This window comes from Molothrus ater, chromosome 2, assembly GCF_012460135.2.
Source record: "Molothrus ater isolate BHLD 08-10-18 breed brown headed cowbird chromosome 2, BPBGC_Mater_1.1, whole genome shotgun sequence".
Taxonomy (NCBI): Eukaryota; Metazoa; Chordata; class Aves; order Passeriformes; family Icteridae; genus Molothrus; species Molothrus ater.
The window spans coordinates 25220435-25245864 of record NC_050479.2 but is presented as its reverse complement, the minus strand read 5'-3'; the positions used below and the strand labels follow the sequence as shown (position 1 = coordinate 25245864).

The 25430-nt window shown below is 35.9% G+C and overlaps 1 protein-coding gene across 1 annotated transcript in view; it reads left to right on the top strand.

Annotated features, from left to right (window-relative positions):
• ANKRD10 (ankyrin repeat domain 10) overlaps positions 1–24432 on the top strand; it is a 37768-nt gene extending 13336 nt beyond the window's left edge. Inside the window, exons 3-6 of the mRNA XM_036406491.1 lie at positions 1306–1397; positions 16160–16395; positions 19801–19896; positions 22778–24432. Of these exons, the coding sequence (XP_036262384.1) occupies positions 1306–1397; positions 16160–16395; positions 19801–19896; positions 22778–23244 (891 nt within the window). The 3' untranslated portion in view covers positions 23245–24432. The remainder of the gene's footprint in view (positions 1–1305; positions 1398–16159; positions 16396–19800; positions 19897–22777) is intronic.
• Positions 24433–25430: the final 998 nt, after the last annotated feature.

The following is a 25430-nucleotide window of genomic DNA, read 5'->3' as shown; positions in this document are numbered from 1 at the left end:
AGGATTAAATTTCTCAAAAGCTTGGCAGACAATTTTAGACACTTAGTAGCTTCTAGGTAGTATGATCATATTTTGCATGTATTCACATTTCAAGTAGAGCTAAAGTCTAGCCAGTACTGTGGAGTTAGGCATGAACACTGTTGTGTGTAAACACTGGTGAATCAGTAAAGGTGCTGTGTTAATTTAATACCTAATGTTGATATTTTAATAAAAGGAACAGGGAAGCTAAACTGAGGCACATACAGTTAGAGCATGTTTAATATCTGGAACAGACTAATGAAGCCTGTCAAAAGTTTGGAGACAAAGAGAAAGGGGAAGAAAACAAAGCAAAAAAAAAATTAAAAAAAAAAAAACCCACCCAAAAAACCCTTGCTACACTGTGGAAGTGTTGAGGATGAATCACATTAACAGACCAGTACATTTACTTGCTATTCCAAGGCAATGTTTCATTACAGATTCTTCTCTGTGGTTCTTAATACTGATGGTTAATTGCAAGTACTAAACTTCCTCTGCAGCCTGTAGATCATGATGTATGAATTTACTTGCTGCTTGCTTGGATTTGTAAAATTGTTGTAGATCCTCCCTGTTACCTGTAAGAAAGACGGGGAGTTGCCTGAAAAGCAATACTCTACCCCAGTATGTCTGCACATTATGCAAAAGAATTGAATTACTGGATGTGCTGGTTAATAGTAATGGAATATAAATTGACAGAAAATCAGAAAAGAAAAATATATAGGATGTGAATCAATGTGTATGTGTTGGGGGAGATCTGGCCTGTCCTGTGAACACTGGGCATACCTCTATTGCAGTAAGCTCTGCGTATGGGCTCCTCTCCTGCCGAGTACTGATGGTGCCAGCCTCAAGGACTGAGTCAGTGTGCCAGCAAGATCTGAAAGCAGCACAGTCCCACAGACTCAGCCTTGCTGCTCCCGAGCTCAAGAGGGCTTGTGCAGCCCAGTGTATTGGGAAAGGAGTGCCAGGAAATGAAGGTGTTAGAGTAACGTCTTGCGGTGGTGGATGTTGGGAGGGTTGACCAGTTTTCTGAATCTGAGTCTGCTGATTGTTGAGCTATTGGATAAAGCTTATCTTGTGAGTTAAATGTCTTTAATGTTACTTCTTGCTAAAAGTCTAATGTGCTTGACAGCCAACTGCAGACTTTAAAGTAATGATGAAGTACCTGGTGTATTTACTAGCTAATAATAAATGCTGTTTTTATATATCTGCTATCTTAATTAAAGTAATGTAATAATAGTACTTTAATTTTTAGAAAGATTATGCTTGACAAAATGTAGTTTGTCTTTACAGGATTATGTTGGTGAAACTCCTATTCATAAAGCAGCACGGTCTGGTAGTATGGATTCCATAAGTGCCCTTGTGGCTCATGGTGCGCAAATAGAGTAAGTGAGGTATTTTTTCTTGTTGTTGATTGTTGTGTGTGTAGCTGACTAACTTAGATTGGTAAACATAGATACTAATTTCAGAAAGAAAAGTCAAAACAGCAGACACATGATCCAAATAATAATGACAGCTAGACATGTCCAACTGTAATGAAGCCTAAGATATTTTGCATGTCTAGTAATAAAGTTAATTTTAATTAAATGATACCATTGTGCTACATTAGTGTTGCACATACATCTGATATAGTAAAATATTTATTGTGCTTCTGTCAGATGACCCCAAACTATACAGTTTATTCAGCATGTAGTTATTTTTTACAAGAAATCTACACCTTGCACTGATGAATAAATATAGAAAACAATGCAAAAGCAGCATTATGTGCAAAACAGCAATTCACACACTTCACCATTAGTTTATTACTGTTTGTTAGTGTATTGTGTATTTGCCCTGTTAACTTTTTTCTTTAAAGGTTTATGTACTGCAAAAACATTCAGAAAAGCTCACAAACTTTTGCAACTTACAGCATGGACAAAATGGATGCAGTTTTCACCTAGAAATGTTGAGTATAAGCTCTATGGCTTATAAATAATATCAATACTTTAGCAATATGTTTTAATTAGAACTAGCTTTATTATCTTAAATGGTAACTAGTTACTGTATTTTAACCTGCACTATGAAACTTTGAAGTTGTAAGTGAAATAAGAATCATGTAGTTAATTTCTTGTTTTACCCTTTGGTTTCCATCTTACTGTTTTTGTAATGCTGCCTTGATAAATCTACCATAAAATTTAACTCTTTTAGCTGTGTCATAGAGTATTCAGGGAGTATATTACCTTTAGGTTAATAGTAGTGAACTAATTGCTTTGTATGAAGAGATTTCTTTATAGAAAAACGAAATAAGCTGTCTCAGTTATTGACAAGCACAATAAATCAGTCTTGAATGTATAATTTCCCATTTTTCACTCACTTTTGGATATTTTTAAGGTAAACTTGGAATTAAATTTACTGTGGAATTGAGCAAACCTTAATTATCATCATCAATTAGTATGTAATCTTGTGGTTTTAACAAAGTAGCCAATCAAAAGAAAAGTTGTGGAACTACATAAACAATGTGAAATGCGTGATACCTGTCTTTGACCAAAGTTATTTGCAGCAGAAGCAGTGTAGATTTATAGCAGTTTTAATGAACAGGAAAACAACGTGAATTCTCAGTTTCCTAACTTTGAATTCCATCTATGTTTCAAATAGGTAATTAAACATCAGGTCCTATCATGGGAATGGTAAAATCAGGGATGCAAATGCAAAAGGCTTGTGGAGCAACCCAAGTTTAATCATTTAGAGAATAAGGACTTGGCCCTGTCACCTGAGGGAGTTAGCTATTGACTGATAGGGATGAGGATTTTTTTTTCCTTAGTTTCCAGGTTCAGTATGTTAAATTAGGCCAAATCCATGTATATGCTTTTGACACTGATTAATTTTGGGTCATCTGGTTTTGAAAGCTGGCCCTGATTAATGGTTATGTAGATTTCCTCATTTTTGTAAAAACATGAAAATGTAAATGCTTTGGAAGTTCTGATTCCTTTATTTTATGATTCCAGTTAGAAGAAAAGGAGAGGGATTTTAGCTGTATATTTGAGTTTTAATTTGTATATATTAACTGAAATGATAATTGACTGATAAAATTGACTGATAATTGATTGATAAAACCAAGGCAAGAACTTTATGAAATACAGAACATAGCACTAACTATAATTAAACTACTGATCTGTACTGATGATGAATAAGTACTTTCTATTTTTACTGGGATTAGATCCTCTAATCCATTTTTTTCTTTATTTCTTAGTGTAGTTAACAGTATTGAAGTCTAGTTTCATAAGGATGAATGGAATACCCCTTGGGACTCCAAATAGTCCAGCACCTTTACACGGTATTTATAATATAGGTCCAAAATGCCATCATCCCTAGTTTTTTATAGCAAGTAGAACAGGGATGCTAAGATTTCATTATTACACAGACACTAGTAACCACTAATGTAATATTGCAAGAAACGTATTTTTTTGTTAATTAGTGATTATTGCTGTTAAAATGAAGTAACTTGGACTAGAGAAACCTTATTATCAGTGTTTACCACATTTCTACTTTATATCCTCCTTTGGTTATATTGGAAGACAAAGACTATTGATAATAGTCAAGGATAAAAGTAAGAATTTTAGTTTTAATAGAATAGCCTCAGTTGAATTTTTCTAGTTTACTATATTTCAGGCTTGCTACTAGTGTATTGCTTTTGCAGAGAAAGACAGGATGTTGCAGTATAAATCTCATTAAGCTTGTTGCATTGTTTTCCTAATTGATGAGAGAGAATTTGGGTCTCTATTCCTGTGTAAATTTTTAATAATATTAAAAAATAATAATTGTACCCTAGTGAAAATATTTTGATTTTTTTTGTGGTATTTACCTTCTCATTTTAGCTGAAGCATATTCTGTGCACAGTATGTCCTACAGCCATAAAAATGGTTGCTCCACTAACTATGGTATTCATGGACCCTTGAAGAGGGGGAAGCAGGTGGTCACAATGTCCTCATATGAGTGAAAAGGTTTGCTGTGTAACTGACTTTTTAATGTGGATAGTACCTTTTAAAGTATCCATAATTACTGCTGGATTTTCACTAAAAGGCATATTGATGCAATTTATGTATGGTTAATTGTGTATTATTTATCATGGTGACAGACAAGTGTCCACAGCTCTGTATAGAGGAAAAGCCTTCTTGGTGCCATGTTTTGTTTTGCTCTTTTGCACTCTTATGTAAATGCTGTGTTTTAATGTAGTTATACAGCTTGTATCACAGCATATTTAAAAATACAAAATTCAGCTGTAAACACAGGACACTGTTGAATCAAAAAGAAGCAGATGCAACTATTGATTATCCTGACTTGCTTCATGTCCGTTTGCATATAGTGCACTTGTGCATTGTGTCCACTTATCTCTGAATAAAAATTCTTCTGCAGCTGTCATTTAAGCAGATGTGTATTCCTTAGTGTCTTGATTTAGAACTAAGAGAGAAGTTTCAAACACTGTATTATCCTGGGATAGAGAGAGGTGTAACTTGTGGAATGGACTGTGGTTTGGTATGTACCCATCCAGTTAAACACAAATTCTTGACTGCTTAAAGGTTTTACTGATCATGATATTTGAATAGTATTATAGAAAAGCTTTTTATTTGCCTGCAAGAAATCTTCAGGTTTTGGGTAAATTTGGGTTGTATACTACGATTGCATGTTATGAGACATATTATCTAAAGAGATAATTTCTAATTTTAATATACTCTGGTCTCAGGGTTTGAGTAGAAGCAGTGACATGCTGAGATAAATAAACCAGTACATCTGTTTCCACCAGATGACAGATTCATGCAGTGATGTTGATTTGGATCAGGCAGACACTTCAGCCACTTTCTTGTTAAAGCTGTCTGGCATTCATCTGAGTGTGTAAATTCAATGTCAGAAATGTCCTATCACTGATACTAAATTTTTCAGCAAGACCTTTATTCTCATTCTTTGACAGAGATTTACTTAACTTTATTTCTTCTTGTCAAACTTGTGTGTCACAAACTGCATTGTGTTGTTAAAAAAGGCAATATTAATATAATTTTTCTTCTTCACAACTGCTATCCATCTTCCATAACAGAAATCTGTCTGCTGTGATTTTTTTAGTGCTGCTGGATTAGTCCTTTGCGAAATTCTTGTATTTCTGTTCCATGTGATCACTCTTGTGATATCTCAGCTTTTATTCTTCTCATTTGTAGTTTTGAGATTTCTTGACTTCTGAAAATCAGTCACCTCTAGTGAAGAGACAGTGGCGTGTTGTTCTCATGACAGTGCAGAAGTCAGCCATTCCTTTCTGATGCAAACCCTCAGTTCCTTTCAGTCTGGGGGGGAAGCTTACATGGCCTCTTTTCTTGAAGGGTCTCAGGGTTCAGAAATCTCCTGTCTTAGTTAATGGATATCTTCTTGATTTCTTAAGATCCTAGGAGCTGTTTGCAGGTTTTTACTGTGAGCTTGTTTTTCTTGCCTAGCTAACTTAATTACCAAACTTTTAATATTGAACTGCAGTCCATTTCTGGTGTTAACATACTTGTGAAGGGCCAGAATGATGTCACCTCTTTACTTCAGAAGCTGTATTACAGCATAGATTCAGTGTAGAAGAAGCAACATTCTGCTTTCTTACAGTCATTAAATTAACCTCATCTTGAGAGTAATGCTTCAGGATCTTACTGATCATTTGGATTTAGGTGCTTTTTCAGCTGAGAGGTTCTTATCTGTTAATTAGTATATTAGTGTTTGTATAATCTGTTTGGTACTTTCCAAACTCAGACCACTTCATACACATTCTTTTTATAAACCTGATTGCCTCCAGATACTAGTTAAACTGCTGGATTAATTGCTGTTGTTGCATTATTAAACGTTGCTGTATAATTAATGAGGAATATATGGCAATTCTTTTTAATTGTATGTAACAAGCATTTTAAGGGCCATCACTGTAGTATTCTTGTAGTGACCATTTTTCAGTGTAGAGGATACACACGTTGGAATTTATTCTGCCTTTCCCATTTTATGTAAATTGTTATGGGAAGGCAAATTCAAAGTGGCATGTACATTTCAGTGGTGAAACACTAATTCTTCTTTAAAAAACTGCAAGTAAAGATTGGCAAATTCTTCCATGTTTGGTTTCCTGTTTGGTTGCTATGGTTGTAGCAGTACTTGGGGTGGTTTGTAGGAGCTTGTGATTATGAAGTAGGGCAGTAATTTGGATTTAGTCTGAAGAAAAGATTTGGAAATACCAAAGCAGAATGTATATGCATGGGTGACTGATAAAAAATGAGAGGCTCAGTCTTAGAGTAAACCAGTCTGGAAAAATGTAGTTTTCTGAGTTACTGGTATTCCTAATAATTGCAGGAAGCTGAGGCAAACTCATACCACTGAATTCCTGTTCAGTTTGAATGCAAATTATTCTTAGTGGGGGTGGAATAACAGCAGTGATTACTGGCATCAGCTGGAAGATAGCACAGAATATGAGAGGCTGTGCTTTTTATGAATAAAGTAAAATCCATCATTAAAGCAATGATACTTATGACCTTTCTGAAACATAGAGATAAAATTCACTAGATACATGTGAGCTTGATAGTTTAGCTTATTCATTAGTGAGAAACCCTATAGCACTGGTTTCTTGACTTTGTTCAGTCCAAGAGAGCTGGGTAAAGAATATGGAAGCGTTACCAAGACTTTTATGTGCAGATGGGTCAGATTTCTGACAGGAATGTTTGGGGTTTTTTGTTGGGATTGATCTGCCTTCGTGTAAGATATTGTGCTGATGCTCACATTAGTGTGTGCAGTTTCCCTTAAGATAGATTTTCTTTTTTTCCTGCAAGATAGGCTATTCTGTTGCTCTTCTGGCTACAGAAACCTGGGTACAGTTAAGTCAAGTGGAGAAACCAAAGTGTTACGAAGTGGAGCTTTGCCAGAGTTAAATACAGTGAAAGAAACAATTATATCCCAAATATAGTAATCTTACTAGTTCTGATGGTTAGTCCAGATGTCAGTGGTGGTGATTTGTAGGGGTGCTATGCTTGATCTGGCAAGAGTTTTTGACTAGATACATGGTGAAAGGATTGTTTATTGCAACATCTGCTCTAGCCTGCCGTGTTGATTTGGGTTTTGTTTGCTGATCTGGTTTCTGTCTTTTCAGTAAAGTTGTTCGTAGACCAACTAGTACATACTAGCCTCTGGACAAAAAAACCAGGAGGTAGATGTGGTATGGCCCAGAACATGTTCAGGTTGGTCAGAAGAGTTTTCTTATGTGTCATGCACTACTGATTACAAGATGTATCTCATGGCGTGGAGGCTTAACAAACCATGGAAGAGCTTTGGTAATCATAACCTAGGGAAAATATTACTCTTCAGCTTCATTCTGTTTTGCTTGATTACACTTATATACGATGGATAAATTTTCTTATAAAGGGAGAAAAATCTAAGTTCAAAAAACTTTTTTTCATGAAGCTCATTTAAACTGGTTTTGTGCACTTCAGCAGTTCATTAATCCGGAAGATTTTATGTCTGCTTGAGTAAACACACCAAGTTATTTTTCACACAAAAAAAGTCCAACAAGACTGTGTAGTTTGATAGTGTCCCTATTATGGGAAAATAATGAAACCATCTACTACCTGTAGTCCTTTCATTCTTGATTTTTGCTCTGCTTTTGGTACAAAAGTACCGTTACATTAATTTACCTCTTTATTTTTATTTCCAAACTTCCACTGTCCATGCTGTTTGTACTGAACAGCTTGAACTTTCTTTCAAGTTTGGCACATTTGAGAGAAGCTTGCTTCCTTCATTTCTCTAATTCTAAGCTACCTTTGGGTAGCTATTTGCTATGTTGAGGACAAATAATGTCATTTTATTTGTTACTAAAGTCATCTTGGTCGATATCTGTATTGTAAGGTTGTTTTATCTTTTCAATTTAGAGTTTGCTCTGAACCTGTTCTCAGTAGTTTTCCATTACACTTTCTTCATTGTTAGCAACTTCATTTGTAATTCTTGCTCTGTTCCTAGAAACCTGAAGTTAACAGCAGTGATAGTTCTCATTGTCATAAGGTTGGCTAAGTAACTCTTACATTCTCTTTAAGTGGCTGCAGTACTATTATTATTTGGAATCAAATTTTGCTAGTGATCTAGGAAATACTTTGATTTTAGTAGGAAAGGTCTTTTCTGTTATGCTGTATTGCAATCAGACTGTTGTTTCATGAATTGCCATAGTCTTTCCTACCTTCCCTTTGTGAATTGTTATTAGGAATCACTTCTTAAATAATGAAATATGAATTTAAAAACATTGTTGCTAGAACTAGGCCAAGTCAAGCCTATATTGATCAGGGGAAGGTTTACTTGGAAATGTGAATATTTTGTACAAAAGGTACTGAAAATGAAGTGCACTGCTTGAGGTCTTTAGTAAAGCATATAAATGGGAATACAAATAGAATAAAAAATCCTGATGGTAATGTTTGTTGTAACTGCAACGCTGCCTACCATGGTTAATGAATTCTTTCTTCTGCCAGTGTTTGCTCAGTCAGGAGCTGAAGTATCTAGGAGCTAATTATAGCTGCATAATTCATAGTGAACTTTGATTTTCCTGTGGAGAAAGTGGCTTCACAAAACAAGAGTCCTTCTGTTCAGTATATTCCTCTTGCTATGATTTTGGATGATGTTCACAGGAACTCTAGCACTGGTTTTAAAAGTGTAAAATAATTTCAGCTGCCAGATGCTTTGTTGTGAAATAAAAACTTGGCACCAACTTGTGCTTTTGTAGATGCCCAGTGTGTAATTCTAGCATGAATTTGTATAACTGCCCCAGCAGTGACACACATCTGTTTAGTTAAGATTATTTTTCTCTTGGTATCTGGAAAAAAAAAGTTTGAAACAATTTTATAACTTCTGTATTTGGACACCAAAGGGTTAAAACACTTAAAGTTTAGTATTTTAAAATAATTTTGCTTTAGAAATTTTACACTAGTATTCTACTGTTTATATAGGAAACAATTTTTCTCACTGTGGGCGTTTTAGTGTTCTGATCTTTTTTTCTCTTTCTTCTTTTGTTTTGTTTTAATCCTTGTATCTGCTAATTTTTGTATATAGGAATAGCTACTAATTCTTTTGAGATACAGCCTACTAAATTTAAAGTAATTGAAGCCATGAGTTGACCGGTAACTTTAATCCATTCTATATAAATTTCAGTGGAGAACTGAAAAATTGGTTTCAGGATGAAAGTTATAATGCTTTTAAAGGCATAAAAGGCTTAGTATCTTGTTGTTAAGGTGGTCACATGATAATGGCTTACATATTGAATAATGTGCTACAGCACTTTATGTATGTTAATGTACTTTTAATCTTAATGTTGCCTGCAAATATGTGATCCCTTATGATATAAGTTTCCTGTTTATGCACCATTGCCCGTTTAAATCAAACAGAAGATTCTGAAACTGTAAAAACTACACATGTCAATGTTTTACAGCTACGTAATTCGAATTGACTTGATTTTTTCAAGTAATCCTAGAAAGGGGGAGCATTCCATATAGAAACTGCTGAAACTGCCACAGGTGCTTCTCCGAAAACCTTACAGTTGTGGCATTGAATGTTCAGTATCGCTTCCTTTCTGCACACAAGGCATACTGTTGAGGTATTTGTTGCGGTGATTGGTTTTAATGCTAATCTAGGAATTCAGATATAGAATCTATAGATTTGCATGCTTTGCTTACCCTAATTTACAATTATCTACATTTTTATTTGTAAACTAACAATAGATAAGTTGAGATCAGTAATTTTTAACAGATATTACATTGATATACGAAAACTGTGGTTTATTTTCTTAGATTGTCGCATGGCATTAACAAAAACACAGTAAGCTGTAGGTGCTGTAATCACTATTTCAAATTAAACATTCAGGAGATTTTTTTTACATATATGATTTTCAAAAATATTTATTGTTGACTTTTTGTGTAGCAAATGTTTGTTTTGTTTTTCAAGGTATGTGACATTATAAGTTGAAGATAGTGTATTTCTAAGATATTTCTATGTTAAAAAGAAATCTACCAGTTTTTTTCTGCCAATGAATATGAAAAATGAACAGTTGAAGCAACTTAGAAGCAATTTTTTGAAGTAAATTGAATAGCATTTATAATTCAATATGAGAAGCACAAGTCTTTGTTTTCTTTCTACGGATCTTTCAAAGAGTAAATTCTGTACATTACACTGAACTAAATCTTTGTTGCACCAAGTCATATTTAAACAATTCTAAATTTTGAGTGTTTCTTGGTTTTGGTTTTTTTTTTTTTTTACTTTCCATTGCTTAGCCATAGTGGAAGCATCTTGAATATTCTTTAAAAGCTTGCCTCAATTTTTTCTTCCTTTAGGAAACTTCTTAAATTAGGTTGATATAATAAAAATTTCCTACTAAATAAAGCTAAGCTGAAAGTTAAATTTGTGTTTCTGTACACCAATCCTGTTTGGCCAGATAATGCACATGTCTCTTGGTTTAGAGCGACAATTCAATTACACTCGCAGCCAACATTTTTGAAAAAGCATTTCAGAAGAAGGAAATACCTAAAGTCATGCTTCATCAGTGTCCTCTTTATAGCTGCTTTAATTGGGTACCAGGACTCTCAGATGAACTGGGCATTTAGAATGGGAGTTCAGATGATGTCAACCCAGAGGGAGAAGAATGGATCCTAAAAAAAAGTCCTCTTCATGCCAAGATCACTCAGTTTTGAAGACTGCCTGTGGACATCACTTGATGGGAGAAGAAAAACACATTATAAGAGTGTTTTAAGCACTGTAGGTCTGTGAATAAATGCATATACAAAAGTCAGAGCGTTAGCTCAATATATCAGTGTGTGTTTGAAGTTTATTTATGAAAACACCTGTCACTACAGAGTGTGATAAGCAAGTGTCATATGTCAAGAAACTTCAAGATCACCTACTCATCCATATTCAGACTTTCATCGTCTTTTCTCATGGATTTTTTTCTATTTAGAATAGCTTTGTAATATGAAAATGTATCCTTCCTTACATTTGGCATTCTTTTTTTGCATTGGAACTAGCATCTTATACTTCTGTACTTTGAAGAAAACAAGATGTTCTTATTCTCAGCTCCTGGATTTTTAGCCTACGGGAAGGCTGAGGGTAAATAATAGTGTGCTTCATGATTTTAATTTGTTTCTAGTAATAAGAATTACATGGGAACAGTGAATAAAGTATATAGCAAAAAAATGCTGCTTAGTGAAAAATCCTGAACACTCAGTCATTTTTCAAATACTTTAATTGCCTTGGAAGGGATGCAAGATATGTGTTTTCTAAACATGGAGTGAATTGACTTTCTGATGGCTGCCTTTAGCCCTGGGCAATGTTAAGTAAGGAATTTTTCTCCTGTTTGTCAGTTCGTGCCTTCATGTATATTCCTGTCTGGAGCAGGTGCCAAAAAAGGAATGACATTTTCAGAGCTTTTGTTTTCAGTGTTCTTTCTTCAGTTTTTCTTTCCACCTGTTCATGTAGCTAGACTGACCTTCAAAGTTGTGTTTAGTTTTTGACTTTTTTACTGGAGAGAGAAGGAAGTACGCTTTTGGAGCACTGCTCTCTGATTTGATAGTTACTAGGCCAACCTTTAAAAAATTCTGCATCAAGTCAGTGAATACTGCTGAGTAAGCATAAAACACATGTCAGTTTCCAAGACTTATTCTGATTTTCTTACTTACGTCTTCCTTCCATCCTTCCACACCTTCCTGCTGCTGGCTTCTTCCTTCATAATGAATTCATGTGAAAAATGCAGTGTTTGTGACCGGCTGTTTGTCTTTTTTCAGCTAGAAGCCTAGCTGAGAGACAAACCTTGAAAAGAAACATAAGCTTGTCCTGAAGTTTGGCATCTTTGTCACAGAAAGAAGTTTTTTAAAAAAAGCCAATGACAACAAAAACCCCTACAAAACAAAGTATAAAACATGCTAAAATTTCCGTCCCCATTTTTTAATTCCAAGTAATGCAGTTGCAGAAATAGACCTCTCATATTTGCTGTATGATTAGCAGTAACAAAAGGACAGTTTGCCTGAAGGTTCAATATCACTGTTCCAAACTTCTTGGAGCTTCCACTATTTTCAAGGTATTTAGGATTAAAGATCAAAGCTGGTACCAGAGAGATTTTTATCTCCAACTAACTAAAAAAGCAGAGGATTGTCGCAGACATCTTTCACTAAAAATCCTTTCTTTAGGATTTTTCCTTCTGAGAAGCTAAGAGGCCTCAGAGACAATGTAAACAATGCTGATCTGCTGCTGTGGAATGCAACAGGTCCACCTGTGATTGGCCCATCTTGGATGTTTATAATTAATGGCCAATCAAGGACCAAGTTATCTCGGACAGAGTCTGAGAGCTGCCTTTGTTATCATTCTTTTCTTTTCTATTCTCAGCTTAGTTAGTTTCTGAGGAAACCTTGTCCTTCTTTTTAGTATAGTCATAATGTAATATATATATCATAAAATAATAAATCAAGCCTTCTGAACATGGAGTCGACATTCTCATCTCTTCCCTCATCCAAGAACCCCTGTGAACACGGTCACAGAGGATGGGTGGAAAAGAAGATTTATTTTTCAAGACCCATGACCTTTAGGTAGTTCTGTCCATGTTGTCCACTGTTTCTTCCAGTGTTTTTCTTTTGCAGCCCAGGTCTTGAAGTTACTTTGAGTTATAATATTCTTTACCAATCCTTATTCTTTATGTCAGCAGCTACAATAAATGAAGTACCTTTCAAGGGACACCTATTAACTGAAAGAGCTGTAAATTTACTAGAATATAGTGATTATCACTGAGTTTCCTGCTTGTTGATTTTTTTTCCCTTTTTTAGCCACGCATTCCATGTCACCAAGCTACTACACATTGTAGCCAAATGAATCACATACTATTCCCCCTCCTTTTCACTTGATAGTCAGTTTACATATAATTGCAGTTCATAACCAAGGGCTGACAGGGATTGCACATAAGAGGTTGAACTCCTCTTATGTGTGGCTGAGACAGTGAACTATTTCTATTTTCATCCATATAATCTAGTCTGTCTACAGTAATGACACTTAAATTCTTAGCTCCTGGGATAAGCTGAGATAGACATTTCACTGCCAGACATGGGCAGCAGATTTAGTATTAAATGTGTTCCTAGTTCCTTGTAATTACAGGGTGGTTCCACTCCAAGTTCAGATTAACACTTATAAAGAATGGTCTAGTAGGTATGCTGGCTTTTTAATTCATTCAAGTACTCCAGGCTTTCTGGAAGGACTGTATTACACTGTTTTTCTCTTACAGACTCAGAATCCTTACAGTTGTTGACAGTATTTCTAAATGATTTTGAAAATACATAAACTATTCCAGTCTGGTAAAACTCCGTGATATCTGTTAAGAGCATTTTCTTTCCTATTCTTTTCCTATTTACATTCGCAATTTTTTTTTATTACTTGCATTTGGTTATGATCGGCTATTATTGCACAGCTACCTCTTGCTGCCTTTTGTGTTCCCATTGACAGATTTTTTTCCTCCTAGAGAAATCTGCTAAAGAAGTAGGTCTTTTTTTTTTCTTTCTCACCTGTTTTTGAGAAAGTGACGGAAGGTTTCTGCAAAATTTTTCAGCTTTTCCTCTACTGCCTCCTGTTAATTCAAGGCAGTCTAACAGAAATTTGAAAGTATATGAAAGTCCAAGAATAATCAGGCTTTGATTAATATCATGGACTTGGACAGCTGGATATAGGAAAAATATTCATATTAGTGTTCCCACTGTAAGAGAGCAGAGAGAGCATCTGTGTTGTGCTCCATAACATTTGTTCAAACAGTTTTCAGAGTCATCTAGAACCTATAATCTTTTATTTCATTGAACTTTTTTTCCTTTTCATTACTAACTTGATAGGCTAAATTCAGATTCACACATTTAAAAGAGGTGTTTCTAAACTTCAGAAGCAAGAATGTTAAATCCAGTAGGCTTGAGTCCCTTGAAATCTATGCAGTGCTTCCAGGATATTTCTGTAAAACAAGCACATCTTTGTCTACCTATTAAGAGTAATATTAGTTCAGGAAGAGGTAGGAATGGACAGATCTTTAAATATCAAAGATCATTACATTTTAAAGTTATTCAACCTCTAAATCCTGCTTATTTTTTTCTGGGAAATTTAGTTTTTCTTTCCCCAAGTTTGGTTGTGTAGCTTTACACACTTTGATCTTCGTTTATAAATCTCCAAATGCCTTTGGCATCTTACGTTGACGATCCTTTGGAAAATGGTGACTGAACAGTCAATTTTGCAAAGCAGAGTTAGTGTTCAGTAGTACTTGCTAAGTAATAGAATTACTTGAACTTCTCTTAAATTAGATGGCCATTCAATACCATTTTGGTTTTGTCATTTTTATCTTTGCATAACTTTGTTTATTTTGCTCTTGCTTAGATTTCTTTTATTGTTCTTTTCGGGCTCAGGAGTTTAGAAAAGTCAGAGAACTGAGCTTTTCTTCTTGAACAGATCTGTTAAAATTTCTGTTTCCTAAGCTGTAGATTAATTGTTCTACATCCTTAACGCTGCACAAGTAAATCAGAATTGGTAAAGGAGTGTCAAGTATTTGTTGCTTAGCAGCAGCTTCAACAGGTCATCTAGTTCAGCAGGGGAAAGGATTGACAGTAGAATTTCTGATATCATAGGCAGCTCTTAAAATGAGAAGAGACTCCTCTCAAGATTCAGCATCATTTATACTCTAAAACTTTCTCCTGATGCTAGCTTTAATTCTCCTTTGTTCATATTAATCCCATTCATATACTGCCTACACTGGATGCTCAGCACTTCGCAGTTCTTCTGTAGGTATTCAAAACTAATACCACATTGAAGTTTCATTTCTTTTGATTACCTAGGTTTTCCAGTATTCTGAAGTCTTACTTTCTAGAGCACTCTTGACTGCTGTGCTGTGGATTTTCACTTGTAGTCCAAGTAAATAATGACTTAGAATAGTACAGTATGGAATGAAATTAATCCTGGATTAGATTATGGGTTTTGTGATTCTGTAAGAGTTTCTAAAGGTTTTCTTATTTATAGCAAGTAAGTTACTATGATCTAGGAAGCAAATCTGGGCTTTGTTCTTTGATTTCTTCTCATGAGCTGGAGTTTCAAGAGAATCAGATCTATTAATCTGAATTCTTGTTCTGTTAGCTGGTCTGTTTCTGGATTTCTAAGTAAGGGACTTGTCTAAATGACTGAAGCCAAGGAAAAAAATTCCTCTTCTCTGACTAGTTACATCTCTCTGGAAAAATATTAGGAAAGAGTAATGGGCATCTTTTGCATCACCATCTAGTTTTGTCATTCCTGGCCTTCTTGCCTCCACTTTTATGCTCTTCCTGATGAAGTTAGCCTAAATTGCTGAGCACAAGGCATCCTGTGTGTTTGTGTAAATGCACATGATTCAACACTTTTTCAAATTAAACCTCCGCATAGCTACATGTCTTCCCTAATTTCATTCCTAACCTCCTTGATGCACTAGAATATGGAAAATCCAGTGCCATTCTCTTGTGCACAGAAAAGTCTTGGTTGAAATTACCAAAGCAAGTCCCAGTACTTATGATGTCACACACTTTGAAATGAGAAACAAACCTGCAACAAAAGCATAAGCAAAGCACAGCTAAGTATAGCATCTTTACTTATCTTTTACTGTATATGTATGTATTTTGTTGTTAGGAAAAATAGTGATGTTGTTGTTACCTTAGAAACCAGAATGCCATGGACAATTGCCAAGTCATGTTAAGTTTGTTTTGAGTATTTGATCTTTTGCTGAAGTTAAAGCAATAGATTGCAGAATAAACTGCAGAAGATGGTAAAATTCAACACTTAAATTAGTCTGAAGTTTATGTAAAGATTAGCTACTTCAGACTATTTTAGAGTAAAGCATTTTGAGAAGTTTAAATAGGAAGATGGTTTAAGGCACATAGTATATTGATTTTATTTAAAAGTGTATTGTCTCCCAAATTTTGCTTAGAAGTGAGATATATGTGCAAAAAGTTAAGATAGTTATAAAACTAAGATTGATAACTAATTTCTTAATGGAAAATTTGCTAAGTGTATGTTTTCTCTCATCACCAGCAGATAGATAGTCAGTAAGGGCAGCAGCAGCAGCCAGCTAGCCTGATGAATGAGTGTAATCCAGTTTCTTTGTATTGTGCAGCTTGAGAAATGCCAGTGGCCTGACAGCAGCAGACCTTGCACATACCCAGGGCTTCCAAGAATGTGCCCAGTTTCTCTTGAACCTCCAGAACTGTCACCTGAATCGTTTCTATAGCAATGGCACCATAAATGGGGTTCATCAGAATGCAGGTCCCAATCCATTCAGTGGTGGGACAAGTCGAAAGAGATCCTTTGAAGATATGGAGTCTGCTGGAGTGAAGAAGGCTAGAACAGAAGGTGAGACCCCAGAGGTAAAAGGGATGGGTTGATACTGGTGCTGAGAAAGGAAAATAAACGTTTTAAAGTCTTTTGGAGTGGATGTTGAGTATTTTTGACAAACTCACATATCTAAATTACATATTAATACAAGAAGCAGATTAATACAATTACTCCATGCCACAAGATCCCAGTTCTCCCTGTCATCATCCTGGCTTGTTCAGAAATTTCTATTTCCAGAGAGTGCTAAAGCTGCATGATGCTGAGAATAATTATGCAGAGGAGTAGGAGCAGAAATTAGCTTCTGCTTCTTCCACAGTTTCTTCAGATTCAGGAGGGCCAAGTAGTGTTCCATTGATTCACAGAGATGCTTGGATGTTCTGATAATAATTTCCCATTCAGGGATTAATTCACAGTTCAGAGACTGCTGCATAAGGTAGATGGAAGAAATTGAATGCACAAGAGTTTCCCAGATCAAGAGGGGTAATGTCTGTAAATTAACATACCCTAAGTTTCCAGAATTGTTTTCCAAGGGGAGCTGCTATCTTACACAAGGGTGTAAGAACAGAATGAACCTTAAGGTTTCCTATCCAGCCTTCTATGTTGAGGACACTGCTTTGCCAGTAATGATGAAATAGTAAAACCTAAAGATACTTTTTGGTAGCTCTGTGTAGAAATCTTTTTAGATTTTAGGTTTTTTTAGAAACACCTTGAGTAACATGATGGAGGAGAATTATCTTCCTTTCTATTGGTCATCCCAATAAATTCTTACTAAAAACAAGGGAGTAATTCGGCACTCAAACCTCCTTTTTCCTGATGATGCTAAAGGATGCTGTTCTTTAGCATCAAGAAAGGGACTTCATAGGTCTTCATTGAAGGCACTTTTTTCAGTTAAAGTTGATGTTCTAACATAAGTTACTTCGAGTGAACCAAATAGAATTGGCTTAAACAGTGCTTAATTCCAGATAGCAAGGGCAGAATTGAGACCTAAACCATGTTTCTAAATATGACATAGGCAACATAAATCACATCAATATCAGTACTACTGTTTGTTCAGTACTTGCTATCCAAACACCACTATACCAGGATCAGAGACCTTAACTGGGAACTCCATGGCCAATCATAAACAGGATATGTGCTTCATGTAGCTGGTCTAAATGATAAATTTCATTATGGAGAAGAGTCTCTGGGCAATTAAATACAAGACTTTGGGAATAAGTATTTCTTAAGTAGCTACATAGAATAAGAAAACTTGCCCAGTACACAAGTGTCCATAACAACTGCAATAAGATGTTTTCAGTTGTTGATCTACCGGGAGGCACTGCTTGAAGTCAAGTTAACGTACCTTGCATTTTGAAGAGCTGCCCCATCTGAGTGTTCCTGAGCTGCTGTCTCTTTCAGAATGGGCCCCAAGCTAGTCAGTGGGCAGCGTTTCCCCACAGTCAGGAGAGTGGCGCTGTATCTGCCTTACCTTTCACTGTTCAGACTTGGTCCAGCACCTCAGTTAGACTGAGCAATAAAGACAGTGCTTGAAGTGAAGAAGTGCTCCTGAACAATTACAGAAATATTGGAAAAGCAATTGGAGTAGGTTATTTTTGAAATTGTTAACAATATGACTCTTTAAGACCTTCACAAACAAATGCAAAAGCTTTGCTGCTTTTGCTTGAAGGTTTTTGGAGTAACTAAGAGATGCATCCCAGCTGTGGGAGTTTCTAATCTGACGTGTTTGCCCTCAAAGACATCAGCACCAGTAATAACTATTGCATCGATGTAAAAAGTCTCTTGCACTGAGAATGAGTCACTGTTCCTGAGGCATCTTGGTAAACAACAAATAGATATAATAATAGAGCTGAGTAATGAGTTATCAGTACGTTTTTGTGCTCAGCTGGCCTTTTTACAGAACAAGACCAATTTTATGTTATTTTTAAACCCTTACTAAAAGCACACTGGTCTGTTGTCCTTTAAAGACAATTTGCACAGGAGATTCCAGATGTTCAGAGAGTGAAGCCAACCTATATTTGCAGGGAAAACTCAGGTTTTGATAGCCATACCCCAAATTGGAACAATCACAAAGGTGTGCTTTGCCCTGGGATAACTAAACTGGGCAGTGGATGGGCATTACTTGTAATAGTTTATATACACACAGGTGTATCTGCTCACATGTGTATAGTATTAAAAAAAGCCTTAAACCTCAAACGTAGGCAACGCTGATACATGATACACTGTATCAGAAGCTAATTACTCAAGTGTAATTAACAGAAGTAAATTGATGACCACTTTCAGAATATATGCCAAATAGTTTTTAATTTTAATTTAGGAACATAAACTGAATTTTATGTCCATATTTCTGAAATCAATTCCAGAAATTTCATCCTGCTTCCTGGGAAGATCAGCAGAGGGTGCACAGGTTCAATGATGATGATGATGCCCACTGGGCCAACTGGTCACACACAGCTGTGTTCATGTCAGTCATAATCCTGACCCCTGTAATCCAGCCCTCAGCAGGTTGTGCTCTGCGATGTGTGTGCTGCTTATAGCCACTGTCTGGGTGTCCCAAGCCTCAGCACAGATGCTTTGGGTGTTCTCTGTGAGGTGTGATGGAGGGCATTTCTGGAACTGAACCTTGGAATTGGCCAACATGAAATTGCACTTACATATTCCTCTAGTTAACTAAAACAAAAAGTCTTTCCTTTCCTGGTTTAGGGTAATTTGAAGCCTGCTGATCCAAGGTCCCTGAAGTCATTTAAGCCCTCAGTGATCTCTTTGGCCCTGGAACACTTCAGGACTTAAGGACTTCTTTAAAAATTAGTAGCTTATGAAAATTTTGGTTGTGCCCAAGATAATAGGAGCTGAATTGCAGTCTGCCAAAGCAGGCACTTAAAACATAACACTGAGAGTGTGTGCAGTGTATGTAGAAAAGTGTGTCAGTGTCAGTGTGAGAGCAGGGCAGGGCCTGCTGGGGTAGTAGTGGAGCAGTGCTCTGGGTAGGTACAAGAAGTAGTGAAATCAAGCCCATCTTATTAAAGCATTCCCCCCAGCAGTCTAACCCCTTGGCAGTTTATTTCAGAAGACAGCTCTGCTTGTTCAGCTCTTGAAGAGATCCCTGGGAGCAGTCTGGTGTGGATAAGGGTGGCTTTTGGGACCTGGCCCGTGAGAGTGAAAAAGGGAGCAGTCTAAAATGACAGTAGACAAACGTGAATTGGGCAATGTGCTTGTTTTGCCACAACCCCTGTAAAGCCTGAATATCTTAAATTTCTCCTCATTGAACCTGTTTGTGCATCCTGCTAGTAACTTTATTATGTAGGTGCAAAGTCTGATACGTACCCCGGTAATTTTCTGTTCTGCTTTAATAATCAAAGTACTCATCTTTTTTTTTGGCTAGTTTTCAAATGGGCACTTATGACTAAACATGACTTTTTTTGTCAGCTTACAGCTTTGATGGCTTAATACCAGTGCTGAATGGAGGAGCTGAGGACGATGCTGACAATATGCACGTTGATAGAGAGTTTGCTGTTGTATCAGGTGGGAGTGGACAGTTTCCTGTTAACTACAACAACACTCAAATGGTTGAAGACACCAAACAACAGGAGAGTACTTCTGTTGGACCAAAAGAAATTGAAATATACACTGTTTCTGCAATGCAAACTCCTTGTCGTTGCAAGAATCAATATGCATTTTATTTTTAAGTATAAAACTTAGTCCTTTATTTTTGCACATTGTTGTCTGGAGTCTTGAAAGCTATTGTATTGCTGTAACACCCATTATATTGGGAGTTTAGTAGGTATCGAAAATTAGCTGTTTCATGCAATGTATTGTAATGGTGAAAGAGAAGGTTTATTAGTAATTTCTTAACATTTCAAGTAAACAAGTCCACGATGGCTGTTTCTCTTTTAACCTGAGGCTTGTGTTACGTTGTGCCTTGCTTCTAGTTGCTATAATTTTGAGTTAAAGGAAATTCAGAAATAAGTTAAATTATTTGTTTAATTTTGATTGAATAGATAGTAAGAAGACTTGATAGGGAAGCATATTCTAGCTTTGAAAATAATGTTATGACAAAACTATATTCAAAATAATACAATAAATACTACAGAGAATAATCTAGGCAAACACCCTGTGTTCAGAACTTGCTCAGACACAATGACATAAGTGCAGGATCCTGCTGTGGGGTTTTTTATGTAAATAGAAGACCAGACATCACAGTTCTAATCTACTATTTCGAACTAGTATACCTGGGAAAACAGATTTTGTGTTTTGTACCAATCATAATGAAACAGTCAAAATGTTACTAGGATTGGTCTATATTAATGCTCTAGATTTTTTAAGGGCTGCTTAATCAAGATGCTTTTGGTGAGGGGATGTATATAGAGTTTGATTAAAACTGTCTTGGGTCAGCCTTTTTTGCACTTTGTAGTTTAAGACATGGAGTTACTACAGTCGTGCATTATTACATTCAGAAATTAATTTCTTATTTATCAATTTTTTCTGCCAGAAATATGTTTATGCTTTGTACCACAAATCCAAGTCAACAAAGGGAATGATAATAATAGATATTTTAATATATTAGGAATAAATAGATATACATATATATAATCAATACTTTAAAAGTAGACTATGGTATTTTCCAGTGATAATTACTAAGTGTTCTTATTTATGGAAAAATTATTTTATTTCATAAATATATACTATTGCTGTATTACTACAGGTGCTCGTTTTTAACCAATAATAACATTCTATAATTATCACTAAAACTATTCATTAGCTACTTTTGCATATTACCTAATAGAAGTGCCAGATTTATTAAATTTGATATGGCAAAACCAGCCTATAATGGTTTATTTTTAAACAGTTAAAAGTTTGCACTTTTCAGTTAATAAACACTATATGAAACTCCTTCTGTGCGTTTTTATCCCTGAAGTATTAACTGTGATGTCGTGATGGGTTTGTGGGGTTTTTTTTCCACTTTTAATGAGAATTCATGGTTAGCGAGGTTGGCTGATGTGGTTATTTTAACTGATGTAGGGACTAAATGGGGAACTCCAGTTAGTACATCCAGGGAGTTACAAATTGGACACATTTCTTTTGTAACATACTGGTGTCTGTGAAGTATCAGTGTTGTAATTCCTACTTCAAATAATAGCCATGCAAAAAACAGAGAGAACCAAAACTCCAGATTCTTCCTTGTCAGACAGTGGTACTCATTATGTGTCACTTAAATGGGAACCCAGTGTTTTACAAATGTGGGAAGTTGCCCACAGACTAAATTAACTGAATTAATTTGCATACACGCAGTAAATGCAATCCTGTTTTGCACATGGGTTTATGCATTCATGGAGGCATAAACATATGTGCATGTATCCAAGGATAATGACAGAATGTAAAATCCTAAAATGTCACCACATAGCTCTGTAGTTGCTATGTTTGCCTTGCTCATCTTTACCAATATAGACATAAATTATATTTTAAAGGCAGAATGTATCATGAATTTTTTTTGCTAGTACTTTTGAGTACCACTGCAAAAACATGCAGTTCAGACAGACTGATGAAATCTGTTCATGGAAACAAAACCTACTGTGCTAATTACTAACTTCAAAGGGGAAATTGCTTCAAAACAGTTGTCAGTGATTTTTGCATGCACATTTTTAGAATTTTGTTTCCTACTAGTATTTTTTAGTCTTCTATACACTCTGCTGTTGCTGTTGTATGGCATTTTGCATGTGGATTGTACACATGCTGTTATAAACTTAGCATTAAATACAAACCTGCCCAGTATGTTATTTAGCAAGCTGCTAGGGACAGTGAAGTACTTTCTGAATAAAGGAACTTGGAAACATTTTATCTTAGCACTCTAATGTAACATTTCTATATGTGACTTACTTCAGTGCATACTGTACTTTGAGAGTTACAAATAAAAATTAAAAAAAGCCAAAGTTAAATTATGGCTGAAAAATGGAAAAAAAACCACCCTTCACCGTCTCACAGATACTCAGTTCTTGTATGTACTTAATAATCTTCCATCCCAAGAGGGCATTACAGTTAAGGTGGAAAGATCACTTTTATTCCTCCTTTGAAAACACTGTCCAGAATGTTGTCAGCTGCACTTCTTACAGTTAAATGAAAAAAAAAAAAAGAAATCTGAGAAGTTCACATTGTCTTTGCAAAGATTAATATAGGCATATTTTCAAAACAAATGTGGATAGATAGTTGCATTTTCAACATAAGAATCCAGCCACAAATTTACTGGTCAGATCTCATTACTTGGAACTACCTGCCTTGTTATAAAGGATAGATTTATTTTCAAAGCTGTGTATGGAAACATTTTTAAGTAAGTGGAGTATAGTGGAGATGTTTTGATGTATTTCAATTTACTGTTAATTGTTGGTGACAGGTGTATTTCTTAATGCAGATATGAATAGCAGTAGCTCCATATTGAATGCACTGACAAATGGATGTGCCATCAATGGACATTTGGATTTCAGCGCCGCACAGCAGCTCGGTGGGATGGATGCCAGGCGTGAGGAGTGCTCGGCATTAGCACCCAATGGTGTCATTCCTGGGGTCACCTCTCCCAGCAGGCACCGGCTGCACACCGCTAACGGCATCGAGGAGCCCGAGAAAGCCATGAGCAATTCCACTGATATGTGTGGATCCCTGCACCTCAATGGGAGCCCCAGTAGCTGTGTTTCTAACCGGCCCTCCTGGGTGGAAGACCCCGGGGACACTTTGCACTATGGACACTATCATGGTTTTGGGGATACTGCTGAGAGCATCCCTGAACTCAGTAGTGTTGTTGAGCATTCCAATTCTGTCAAGGTCGAACAGAGATATGACAATACTGTCCTAGGCACAATGTATTTGTACCACGGTTCCTAGATGAGTGACATTTATATCAAACCATATTGAAACTGCTACCAAATGAAACTGGGGGGACAGAATCCTCACATAGCATTAAATTTGAAGATCGCAACTTGTTGCTATTTTTACACTTTGTTTATATGAAAAGTAAACATTTAATTTGATGGCCTTATACAATAGTTGTAGTTTGTTGCATGTATGGGGCTTATTTAGTGATAAAATAGGTGCTGTCATGATGGAATGTTTATTGTTTTTATTTTTTTATTATGGAATGTTCTGGTTTTGTATTTTTTTTCTAAGCTTGTGAACACTATCTTTCCCTTTTTAGAGCTGTTTTCCCTTTTATTAAAACAATGTTTAACTGAATTTTGTGAAGAAAATGCTACATATGTGCATCACTTAGAGGTAATTTTTTTTCTTTTCCGTATCTTCTGCTGAAGCTATGGTAGCAATATCAATGCCAGCTCTCACTATGCAAGGTTGAAAGTGGCAATCTTCTGGAGCTTCTCTGACTTTATAGTTTGTACATTTGTTTGGTATAATTAGATGTTCATCTTTAAATTTTTCGAGCGAGTTGTTTTAAAATGCGGAGACAAATTTGGAAGAAGTTGCTGTTCACTTTCTGTAGCGTAGAAATGCTTTTTGTTGTTGTTGGGCTCTTTGCATTACAGAGTGGGAACGTGAGCTGCCTTTGTTCGGTCGCAGTTGGGTGTGCCTCAGGTTAGCTCTGTGGTGGGTTTCTTTGGCTTCTCTCCTTTGTATGTGTGCTTGATGTTTTACCATAGCTCACAGACTGGAGGCATGTTGGCACTGTTCTGCTTTGTACGCAGTTTAAAATTGCTGTTACTCGTTATAGAATTTGCCAAGTCAAAATATTTGAGTTTGACTGTCCTGGGTATACATTTATTGTCTTTTTTTTTAACATATGCTTTGAAAATGTAACGTTGTGTACTCTTCGGGCTATGCTCACAGAAAATACATTGTATTTAATGCTTAATACACAAATCAAAATTCATATAAGTGCACTATATGAGCACTAATACTATAAGTTGCTGCTTGTGTTATAAGTGAAGAGTAGGGAAGAATATGGTAAATGAGATAAGCCCTCTGAATTGTGTTGATTTTTTTGTTCTTGTTTTGTTTAAAAAGGGACCTTTACAAATTGGATTTTAAAAAAATAAAGAAACATATTACATTGTATCTGAATATTTTGTTTAGATGTTATTATTTTAGCAGCAAGTTGAGAAAGCATTCAGTAGTTTATAAGTAGTTTATAATCTTGCTCAGTGCTGCTGGTGAATTTCTTTTTGTCAGTATATGAAAGCAAATGGGAACAGCCCAACAAGTTGTCCTTGATTGAATTACGCAAACACAAACCTGGTGTATGACAAGTCACATCAGCCTTCAGCTTAAAAAATACTGGGTTAAAATATTGCCTGTCTGTAAATAAAAAAAAAATTATAGTCTCATTCAAACATTTTTAAGCAAAGTGCTACTAATTGCAGAGAAGTCAGTGTTTGAATTAGCCTTTACACTCTGTATGGGTCACTAGGCACAAGATGCTCACAGTATATTCATGTTGCAAAAGTAGAGCTCTGTGACAGAGGATGACTCAGGCAAGAGCTGAGATGTATAAATTCTAAAACATCAAATAAGGATGAGAATTCAAAGATGGCAGGTGCTCTTTGAGACAATATATTTATTTACTGCAAAAGCCATCTGAAGTCTTGTTTTTAAATTATCCCATAAATCTTCAATGGAACATGAAATAGGGAATCACAGATCCCAGCATGGCTGAGGTTGGTGAATACATACCCAAATGTATGCTGCTGTTGTGAGCCCGTACCACACTCACAGGAAAAAAATTTCTCATACTTCCTTGGGATTTTCTGGATTTCAGTTTGCCTTGTAATTTGAGACACATGTGAGCAATAAGTTATATGAGCTCAGCAGATCCAGCTGCACTTCTGTGCTGAGCTGGTCGGTAAAGGATTGTCAAGCACAAAATGAGTTCTGCCAGGCGCAGCTGTGTCTTTCTGTACCAAAGAATCATGGAATGGCTTGGGTTAGAAATGACCTTAAAAATCATCTACTTCCAAACCTCCTGCAGTGGGCAGCTACATGCAATTATTGATGATGCAGAGGCCTTGTTTTTAAGTATCTTGCTGTTAAAATGCAGAAGACTTTCCTGGGGCTGCTGTGCC